Here is a 12,002-nt window from a genome sequence, read left to right on the forward strand (position 1 = left end):
AAGAGGACATTGGCGTCTATTTTATTACAAGATGGTGTTTCGCTTATATGATATACCTCATTAGAGTATAATTTGTTGAGTTAATTCAAGAGTGAATTTCGAATTCTCCAGTGATAAAATTAACTTCATCATGACTGTTGAAATTACATTGGATTGTTTAGTGTGAGTCAAAAGCCAGAAATATCATGTGTAGATGTATAGTGGTATATTCGTAATGATTAATCATTGATAGTTATGATGAATCCGATTTGTTAACTGTCATAATTTTTTTTTTTAAATTTCGTCTACGTCTACCCATAAGTGAAATTGAATTGGTGGGTGACTGTAGAAAAGCACAGGACACTTACATTGTCGGTGCATGTTGTCCATGCTCAAAGTTTTTAGTGTTGCCCAGGTGTCTATGTGCGTGTTTTTCTGTTTGTTTCATATTCTTTGTTTTGGTGTCTTATTTGTAAACGAATCACTGTATTATGTTCTTATTACCGTTCTAATCCTGTTTCTTTTAATTTCCCGCAAAAGAAAAAAGTGATTCTCAAACATGATGTGAATAAAGAGTCGTTTCATAACGCACAGAGATAGGAAGTGTATAATGCGGTTGAAGCTACATTAAAATGTTCCGGAAACCTCAGTTAAACTACCTGTTTTAAAGTGCCTTAATGTATTACATTTCAGAAAAAAACGGTCACAATACACACTCAAAAACTCGGAAATTAAGTTGTAATGAGACATTTTTTCCTAGTTCAAGTAGTGATTCTTTCAGGTAAGCATAGTTTTTGAGCGTTTGATTTCTTCAAATTATCTAAGCTTGCTGGTTTTCTCTCTCTTTGAAATTGAATTGATACCAGTCTTTACCAAATAGATATATATTTAATTTTATTATTTTATGCCTTCGACAAGATACTTTGAAAAGACATTACAAAGATGACCACAACCTGTAAAATTTAATGCATAATATGTGTAACTTTATTTTTTTTAAAAGGAATCTCATTAAGGCCCTTTAATTAAAGGTTTTAAATCTAGGTGTAATTATGGATGTTTCACAAATAACGCGAATCTCTCCGCTACTGACAGTGGATAATTTGATGGATCAATACTTTGCTTTTGATAAGGGTTAATGTGTTAACCTTTGCCGGATGCTTTCTTCATATCCATACTATTAATTCAGGTATTTACAAATATGCCCTAATTACACGAAGGTATATAATTACCAGTATCGCATTGTAATTTATTGATATGAATAGTATATGATAAAACAACAAAACAATTGGACTGTTGTTATATAGTTACAGGAAAAGAAACGCTCAGAACAAATTCTGATGGGGATTCATCAACGAAAGTGGCCACAGAGGTATTAGAAAATTCAGTAAAACATATATAAACTGAATAATCCCGAAATTCTATCTAAACCTAGCTGTCCTTTTCACCAAAAACCGTAAGTGTAAAATTAGTCGTAAGTTATGATGTCATAATAGAGTTAAGTATTGTGACGTCACAACTTATGACTAATTTCAATCTTACGATTTTTTGTGAAAAGGGCTGCAGACACTAACGAAAATCCTTTTATATGAATTAAAATGTATTTTGAACTTTGGGTAATCGAATACTTGTGTAAATAGAACCAATAATGTAGTCCAAAAAAAGTGTGGTCTAGACAGGTTTTGTTTTAGTATAATAAGCATTCTAGACGAGTTTATACTCGGGAAAAGCGTTGTTCAAAATACCCCATCCCAAAAATGTATTGTATTAATTACTTCTAATGTAGTAATCGAATGCCAACTTTCCTTTTTGTTCAAGTTCAAACCTTATCGGTAAATGCAGTTACTTAAGATGTAAAGTCCTACAAAATACTAACTTGATCAATAAAATCATTATATCTAAATGAAGTTAACTAGAATATTCTTCTAAAAAATCAAATACACAAAAACCACAAAAGAGAAACCAATCAGGAATATTTATATAATTTAAAACAGACGCAAAATGCTAATATCATGTTTACGTTGTCTCAACTTATCATATAATTTCTTGATTTTAGGCCGCAAGAAAGAATCGCATCTATGGAGGCAGAGATACACTCATCGAAAAAGTCCCATGGCAGGTTTCGCTTATGGTGAATGGAGGACATGTGTGTGGTGCTGTCATATTATCGAAAACAAAGCTCATAACAGCAGCTCATTGTTGCTTAAGAAAGTAATTGAAAACTGTTTATTTTACTTGATATCATAGCTCACTATCTTCCTTAGGTTAGTCATCTGTCTTCGTCTTCAGTTTGCTCTTTCGTGAAGTTTCTGTCTAAGTGTCATTGGCTTACTAATGCGGTACATTATGGTTATACGGTCTTTTCCTGATCGATTATTCCTTTTTACTATTGCCTAGATGTTTTCAGATTATTTTGTTATTACTTTTAATGATACTTGTATACTGTATACGTAAAAAATAATTCAATGTGTCAATTGTTCATTTTCAATGTCAAAATTAATGTTAACTTCTTAGTTTGATATATTGAAAAAATATACCCCATAGCCACTCCCCCAAAAAATCCAAAAACAAAACAAAAACACCCATTGCATTGTATAAATGCAATGCTGGATTTTTTGTTTTCATTCCGAAAAGCTTTTTGAAGTTTCAAGTTTCCATAGAAATAATATCAATCGTACAACAATAAATCTATTTCAGGGGAAGTTATGAAATTCGAGCAGGTTCATCAGTTCACCAAGGGGGCAAAGTTGTGGGCGTCAGTAGTTGCATCATCGTAAGTCTATTAAGTTGAAATTTACACAAACTTTCCTGTCCTCATTGTTACAAAACAAACAAACAAACAAACAAAAAAATGAATATGATAGAAAAAAAGATACAAATGATAGTTGGTATTTTTTTAAATTTCGGTAACTAACAGTGATATTTCTAATATTATGTGAGATCGCAACCTTGAAGATATGTGGTAAATGAATGGATTCCTCCAAAATACAGATCTACATACTGCACATACTATAGTTACGTAAAGAAAAATGCAAATCGAAAATGCTTTGTTTGTTATTTATGTTTTTCTTTAGCATTAATTACCTCTACCATTGAGATTTTATATTAATTTGTATTTATATGATGAATTTGTTTTATATCACAGCATGAGAGATATAAACAAGATCGATGGACCAAGTCCAACGACATCGCTATTGTCGTGTTATCATCGCCTCTTAACTTTTCAAATCGTATAAAGCCAATTTCTTTGCCAAATCATGAACAGAATTTTGACAATATGACCTGTTTGGTTAGCGGTTGGGGAAGAACCTGTGACTCTTGTAAGCATATAATGCTAATTTATATAATGAAAATCGCAAGTAAGGTTGTCCAAATTCAAGACGATGATCAGTCCATTATGATTCTAGTTTTTAAATGTTTAACTGATGCCATCCAGAACTGTTTTTCAGATCTACCCCGGACTTGACTTTTTATGAGCAACTCGGCGGGTGTTTCTAGAAAAGCAGAGGACGCTTACCCTACCGGTGCACCTGGTCCATGCTCCCAGTTTTGAGTGAAGTCCGAGTTGCTCATTTGCTTTTGTTATTTTGTATGTATGATTTTATTTCCTCTATGTTCTTTATTATGTGTGTCTGTTTTCCATGATTGGTCTTTGTCCCTGGATTACATTCTTTTGATTACCGCTATTTTGTTAACATTGATTACTCTTGCAATTTATTATACGATTAAAATCTTCAAATGATAAAAAATAATAATGATGAAATAATGTGATCGAAAGATACCGATATGCTTTTCATTGTTTTAAAGATTGAATTAAGAACACAAAATAATTTATTTTACTCAAATACAAAATACCAATCATATAAATCGCAAATGTCGATATGCTTTACACGTATTCCAATGAGTAACCTTCTCATCAGTAGCAAAAGAATCAAATACATATGAAGATCTTAATTTAATTATTTACAAGAAGTACTCAACGCTAACGAAAGTTAAATTCATCGATATGAGGTTCTACCATGAACAATTTAAGGAATGAATCCTCGCCTCAGTAACTATGCAAATTACATTAAATACGGTTCGGTTCATGTGTTTAGTTTTTTTTAACAATAACGTTGTAATGTAATGATTGTCTAACAAATAAGAAGATAACCAAATTTGCGACATTTTTGTGCTCTCAACCACTTTAGACTATTACACCAACCGTATCAAAAGCTACACATTCTCGGCGTAGGTGATTTGATAAAATTATTTAAAATTAATCTTGATATTCTGAAGCATGTTTGTATATTTTGTCTAAATTTCTAAAAAATAGGTGGGTCTAAAATGGCGCAGGTTTCACAAATGTAACAAAATGGTCAATTTTGTTTTAAAATCTAGCTATTTTTGCAAACCCTTGGTTTTTGTATTTCGTTCATTTGTCATTATTCAAGTAGAATTAAGTAAACTGAAATTGCAATACGGTTATTTTGTTCAATGAGTCCTATTCGTGGCGTTTTATTTCTATATTTCGAAATATAACTTAGTAGGGGGTTAAAAGTACCCTTAAGTGTATCTAGTATCTTTGTGGTATTTCGAAAGACGGTAAATTTTGATAAATATGATAAATAAAATCTGATTAATTTTGGGGCCAGACATGTCTGTCTACTAGGTTGGTGAATATGCTTTACACCCCATCCCCCCCTAAATGATCACAATGATCTATTCTTTCAAAAAATGTTGGTTTTTTATATAGGTCCATATTCTGTGGCCCGCGTGCTTAAAGCGGCATTTATTCGGGTCTTACCGGAAGAAGAATGTAAAACAAGATTTGAATTTGATAGGAAGCATCGCTGTTGATTTGTATATTTGGCGATGGCAAAGGAAGAGGTTCCTGCATGGTATGTATAACCTGTTCAATTTTGTTTTTGATGTAGAGTTATCTTTCTTTTGATTTTTTATTGCTTAAATCATTTACAAAATGTTATCAAATCCCTTTTATTCATGTCTTTAATTAAGATTTTCATATAGAGTATACCGTAACTTCCGGTGAATTACTTAAAAAAATACAGTGAAATATTACCGAACCATGGATACACCAAAAACTTTCAAATCAAGATACCTTTAAACAATTCCTTCATTTAAGTTTATATGTATTTTGAACCTGTATAAACCGAACACATGTATAGACCGAACCAAATATGTTGTTGAATTTTGAAGGGCATCATCGTCGTTTATATGAAATTGCTGTGTATTAACAAATGTGCATAAAACAAATTCCGCAAACTTTGCAATTAAACTAAACCTGATCTGACATAATATCCCCTTCACATACAAAAATATTTGTTACGAAATTGCATGGTAATTTGTCCGTCGTAACAAATTGTGAACTACTATCGTAAATGTACATTCAATCTAGGTAAATCGTAAACGGATCGTTCATACTCGTAAGCAATCACAAAGCTCTCATAATTCGTAACAGTCTCTTATTCGCAAGAAATCGTGTTGGTTTCATAAATATTGTAAAATGTGAAGACTTTTAAGTATTCCTGAATGTATACGGGATAAAAGCAAATGTGGTCACATTGCAATTACAATACAGTAAAATCTTTCTTAAGTGAACTTAACTTTTTGAATGTAAGATTTACTTGGTTCAGTACAAAGGTTCAAGTGCAGGGTTCGGTTGAGACAGGTTTATTGTATAAGATTTCATCTTGATTTAGATCTGTCCAAATCTAAAAATCAAATTTCTGGATAAATATGTCATTAAACTTACCCTTCCTTTTTCTTCTATTTTGCATTTCAATAAAGCGAACACTTTACACATTTTATGAAGCGAATCGGTCGTTTCCGTCATTTTTAGATAGTAAAAAAAAATTGGAAAGAATATTTTCTTTCTTTAAAGTTGTAATTCAAGCTATTGAACGGAATAAATATGATAAATAGTTGATAACTCTTTTAATTAAATGATTAATGATAAATTCTTAGGTACAACATTAATGCGGTGACCGTAACGTAAAATCATTTTTAAAATTCATATCTATCATATATCATCGGATATTATGGTACTAATTATTTCCATTAGAAAAATCCTTAAAAAAATAAGAGTCGGCTTGTGAAGAACACACAATTAAAATCATTCCTACACATACATGTACACAATTTCACAAGGTAATTTACAGTATCAATTTAACAAGGAACTCGTAAAATCAGAAATGTACGCCAAAATAACACCACAGTAATTATTATTATAGACTATGTCGGACTCGTGATTCGAGCATCATTAGAATGAAACAATCTACGTTTATATATGCCTAATTACCCTTTTCTGTCATTTCTCTTAATATGTGACTTCAATTTAAAAAAAATGTTAAGATTCAGAAGCGGAATGGCCGGTAGTTTCATCCAATACTTTCTTTCTTATGCTGAGTTTCAAGGTCCTACATGATTGTATATAGTGTGTTGTATATGATTTATATATTTGATGACGTACGCTTGCATGTGGTGGAAGAGTCCAAAAACTTTTGGTCTAAAAAAATGTCCAGCAAGTAATAATTAAAGCTAAGCATTAAAAAACAGTAACATGAAGAATAATGTAAAATTAAGAGTGCAGAATTTCTGCAATAGTATGGGAATTGTGAAAGAGAGTAGAACAAATTAGAGCAAAAGAGAAAATCCAATAATTAATTTTGATTTTCTGTGTCTATGGTTTTTTTTAGAAATAGAGATGTGAATACTGTGTACCATTTACCATAAAACGGATTTATAATTGAACAATGGTTTATTCGTTTCATCATCGAGTTGGCCCTCTTTTAAATGTGTTAATGAAGTCAACACGTAAACCAACATGTTGTGTAACAACCACATATCGTAAATTTTAGATAACATGAACAAAAGTAAACTTAACATGCTTAAAGAGGTAGATCTAGGGTAAGAAACACAACTCTTACAAATCATTGGAATGTTTGTATTTAGCATTTTATTTCAATCTCATGTAAGCATCAAAGTAACTGTGATGGATTTCACTATGTTTCAAACGAAAACTTGATATGCTTTGATGATATTAAATATGATACAAACATATCATTGATTTCATGAGTTATGTCCTTTACCCTAGGTCTACCTCCTTAATTCTTATCCAATTGCCGTTACTTTGACAATCTGATGTTTTACATTCAATTTTGCAATTAAACATTTTAGGGTGATAGCGGAGGTCCATTGGTCTGTACTGTTGACAATCAGGTTTATCTTGCCGGTGTAACGTCTTGGGTGTTCGCCAATCTAAAACATCACATTTGTTACACGGAGTATCCTGGTGTATATACACGGATATCCGAATTCTTGCCTTGGATTTCATCCAATTTGGTAATATGATAAAAAATGTTACAATAAACTAGCACTAAAGTGACACTCCTTGACTTTAATTGATTCAACAAAAAACTGTTGATGCCCTTTATGTGGTAGGTATATTTGACTTACGATATATATATACGAGCAAACCATATTTTTTCCCTGAAGAATAAAGCGGGTTGGGGGGAGGGGGTTTAGCAAGTTATTATTATGGACCATGATACACAGAGTTAAGCTAAAGAGCATAACTTTTGAAAACAATGATATGTTTGTATTATATGCAATTTCACCAAAGATTTTGCAACAGTATGAAATAAAAATCATTTACTTGACACTTGCATGATATTTATATAAAATGGGTAACATGAACGTACTCGTGATTTGTAAGAGTTATACTCCTTAACATCAGTCTTCCTCTTTGTTCTGCTAAACATGTTTGTAAATAAGGCATTGTCATTACTCATTTAGAGTCCACGAATTTAATTTCGAATTGACTGCTCTTTTGTAAAATGAAAAAAAGTAGCCAAACAGAATTTTTGAACACTGATGTTGGAAAACCAGGTATTCAATAGAAACTTGTGTTAAGACCTTTTCGGATTCTGTTTGAAAAAAATGCTCAATATTGAAACAAAGTTTCTGAAAAAAGTTCAGTTTAGATTTTACTCAATTCCAATATAAACATCGAGAAAATAAGCAAAATTACCAGTAAGTGTGTCCCAAAATCTAGCAAAGTCTTACCCAGCAAATTTGTCCTCTTTCGGAGTATTTTCAGTATGTTGGTCATCGGTGTGCTGCTTTGGATGTGAATTAACTCCTGGTTTCTAACATTTACTTTGATTGGCCGAGGCACTTCTGTTCAAATCTCATAAGGGTCTTAACCCAATTCGGTATACCAATGTTCGATTTATAGTACAGTCTACTACTAACTATGACTGATGCTACTATCATTCCACTGCCATTATTCATTATATTGAACATTAACACGATGCAGATTGAAGAAAGCCTCGGTTTGACGCTTGTCGATAGTAGTTCCTGAGCAATGGCAAGTACACAAGAACTGCCAGCAAACGTCTGATAGAAAATCTAATTCGTTCACCGGATTCTTAAGGTAGAAAGAAAACTGCAATATTTATAAACGATAATACAATTGTTGGTACATGTATCAGTATGGTGACAAATAGAAAGACCGGTCGACGTCTGAATAATAATACATATGAAACAGTGTTCAGACTTGCCACACTATTTATGATTTTAACGCTAGTTGCTCCAAGATCCCACTCTCTATTTTCTATATACTCAAGGGTTTGCACAGTGGAGTAAAACAAATTCAATGTAACATCATTACTACCGAATCCCCATAAGACTATTTTCAAGTCACATTTTTTTTTGTCAAATGGGAAGTATATGGTATCAATACTGCAAGAAAACAAAAGGTGTTGACCTATATAATAAGTGATGTTCCCAGTGTGTAATACGCAGGCACTTATTCCATGAACACCAAGTAATTGCATTCGTTTAACTGTTTTAATTAAGGCGGTGTTCAAATCGAATCTGCAGGTACATGCATATACGGTGTACTTGCTATAGTCCACTGCATTCCAATACATGTGTGGATCATTCCAGTCAACTTTGAAAATTGCTGTAAGAGAAACTATCCCTTCAACGGCGTTTATGTCTTGAGGATACAAAAGATAGAAATCGACGAAAACTTCAGTTGCTTGGCTGTTCTCAATGTGTGGTCGAATGTACTTGTATCGATTGGAAGTTAGATAAGTGAATAATGAAACGAGGTCGTTGAATGGTCCGGCAATGGTGTTGTTCATAAAAGAAAATATTGCAAATATTAGAACCACGAATGGTTTATAATGTAAATTGTCAAAATTGTCATTGTTATTAGTATTAAACAGTTGGTCCAAAATAAAAACAAAAGATACACGAGATGAAACATTTCATTATGGTTTTTTTTTCAATCTCATTGATACTTAAAAACGGCATACATATCAGTTGTATTTGTTGTGGTAAATGGCTATTCTTGTATTGTTTTTAGAATAAAAATTCTACTGAAAAAAGTTACGTCAATACGCTAAAATAAAAATATCATACTCTTAAGTGATGTTAAAGCAAATGTTGGTGATTTGAAGTTCCCCATATGACTGTATTGAATTAGATTTTCTGTTTTGAAACTGAAACTAAAGTACTATTCAGAACTAAACGAAGATTACTAAAATAAATGATACAAAACTATTGCAACAAATGTGAAATCGATCCCCATGTAATATTGTAAATTATTAAAAACTATAACTGATGGCAATTTAAAACTTATTAAGGAACCCAGTGACCTGTTGATTGAATTCCGTTTAAAAGGCAGGAATTCAAAACCTGGACTTAAATAATCGATATGTCTAAAATAGAAACAAACCCGTAAATGCAATTTATAAGCGGTTGACCTGTGAAAATGTGTGATGGAAAAATTAGTGTACATCAAATGTTTTTGCCCGTTAGCCAAAGTTTGTTATTTTCCTATTTACATACTAGACACTGCAGCTACACTAGTACAAATGCCTCACATGTGCACATGCGAGAGGCATGTGTTTCACATTCGTGTCATACGCATGTGAAAGTGACGTTTAATACTACGCGTGCGATATATGTGTAAAAAACACATGTGATACGCATGAATCATATAATTAATCATGTTATTAACATGCGTTTTTCATGTGTGAAAGATTATGCATGTGACACATGCGTAAACATTTCAAGTGAAAAACATGGTGTATGTACTATACATGCACTTAATTCTTTCAAAATGTCCCCCTAATCCCTTATTCAACAAACATGATGGTTAATCATGTATCATTGTTCTTAAGTGCAGCAACATTGTACAGTATGTTTTATTTCAGTTTCAATTTTATTTATTATTAGCTGTTTTAACTGTTTCGTAAGGAACAATTTATAAACAGAAATACGCTTTGCCCATCCATTCATGGATTTCTGCTTTTACGAGTCCAGGTTGTACCATTAAGATTCTTTATTTTACTCTATATCTGCTTCCTCGCTGTTCATCATACCATATCTTTGTATAAAAAAAACACACACATTTGTTGACATCTTGATTTTCTTCCAAAGGGTATATATTTTAAAGGATACAATAATATTTTAAAGAAAAAAGAACGATTATGTTTTAGGTTAATATCATAACTTGTAATAACTAATGACTTGACCTACAATGTCACTTAACATGCTAAAAATCGAACATAATATGCTTCACAGTATGAGGTCAACAATTAGTATGGACAAAAGATACTAAAACTTGATTTAGCTCTGAAAAGATAAAATCTCTGGTGTATTTAGATGTTTGACAAAGTATATATGATTATGATCAGAATGAAAGCTGTCAAAGAACGTCAGAGTTTGCTTTCAAATATGAGAAACAATTAATTCATACAAAAATGAAGAAAATTCTTATTTCTGGCATGAGAATGGCAGAGACCTGGAAAATATTACTTTTCCCCCAATTCTATCTTGGTTATGGTCATTACCCCCTCTCCAACATTATCCTCCAGCCTGACATTAACGGAATGCTACACATGATCTTGACCTGATATACATGTACCCCAATGACCAATATCAATATGCCTACACCAAAAGACAGCAAAGTTACAGTATGGACATGAATCTATATTGCAAAATCATTAATTTGATCTGGAGGTTAAAGTTCAAGGACAAAGATCAACACATATCATTTGATCTGCCAAATATCAAAAGCTTAATCCAAAGAGTGATTTACACTAGAAATTTCCTCCAAAATATTTTTTTCAAAAATCAGCCAAATATGAGATTTTGTCCAATTTTAAAGCCTGATGGGTTTAGAAATGTACTTTTTTCTGTTAGTAAGTAGTAGTAAGTAGTTTATTGCATTTATAATGGTTCCTATTACTTGCTTGTAGAAATATCTGTTAGTTTAACCAAGTTAAGAAAGACGTTAGCAACTACAAGGAGGGAAAAGTTTTAATTGAGACTTCATAAATGCAGATTAGAATGTTTGTTCAGCTCCCATATGAAGTATATTTTGAAATTCTTACTTATTTAAGAGTTATCAAGGTTATAGCGGTAATCAAAAGAATGTAAGGGGCAAAGACCAGACATGGAAAACAGACATACACAACAAAGAACATAAAATAACTAAAATCATACATACAAGTGCGAAAACATGAATATTACCAGAAAATCACACAAAAAAAGTCTTCCATTGACAAAATAGAAATTTCATGGGTACTGGCATGGAGGGTTAGAAAGGGGAAAATAGCTCAGCATTTATTTGCAAAAAAATATTAAATGTTAAAAATAATAAGTTAGGTAAAAAATTTTCTTGACAGTCCAGTTTGTAGTTTTAATGACCTCTTTGGTATCCTTCAATAAAACCCACGTTTTGTGCTTGAATTACTCATTGAAACTGTCTAAAAGTTGCTTAATACAAAGGTATTCTAAAAATTGAACAGAATGAATGTTTTTGTTTTTGAAAGTGAAAAAGAAAAAAAAAAACAAAAACATTTCTTTAGGTTACAAACTACTAATAAGAACAAAAAATGGTCATACACAAATTTTAGTGGACTTGTCATGTGTCACTGTTGAAAATGGACATCAAATCTGCACGTGAGCCTGTTTTTGGAAGATATATTTTTCCTTTATTTCAAGAC

General features: G+C 31.8%; 1 protein-coding gene across 1 annotated transcript; it reads left to right on the forward strand.

The window, feature by feature from the left end:
* Positions 1–666: 666 nt before the first annotated feature.
* LOC148602315 (hypodermin-A-like) lies at positions 667–4,815 on the forward strand. The gene is made up of 6 exons (XM_088553274.1): positions 667–760; positions 1,284–1,348; positions 2,033–2,187; positions 2,674–2,749; positions 3,122–3,296; positions 4,712–4,815. Exons 1-6 carry the CDS (start codon positions 721–723, stop codon positions 4,813–4,815), a joined length of 615 nt encoding a protein of 204 aa, XP_088409400.1. The 5' UTR covers positions 667–720.
* Positions 4,816–12,002: the final 7,187 nt, after the last annotated feature.

This window comes from Perna viridis, chromosome 11, assembly GCF_037379345.1.
Source record: "Perna viridis isolate PV_CMFRI_1.1 ecotype Kerala chromosome 11, ASM3737934v1, whole genome shotgun sequence".
Lineage (NCBI taxonomy): Eukaryota > Metazoa > Mollusca > Bivalvia > Mytilida > Mytilidae > Perna > Perna viridis.

Coding starts and splice junctions, on each gene's coding strand:
- LOC148602315 (XM_088553274.1), top strand. CDS start 721: ATGAGACATTTTTTCCTAGTTCAAGTAGTGATTCTTTCAG. Junction 1,349..2,032: donor CAACGAAAGTGGCCACAGAG/GTATTAGAAAAT, acceptor TCTTGATTTTAG/GCCGCAAGAAAGAATCGCAT. Junction 3,297..4,711: donor GGGAAGAACCTGTGACTCTT/GTAAGCATATAA, acceptor TTTTTTATATAG/GTCCATATTCTGTGGCCCGC.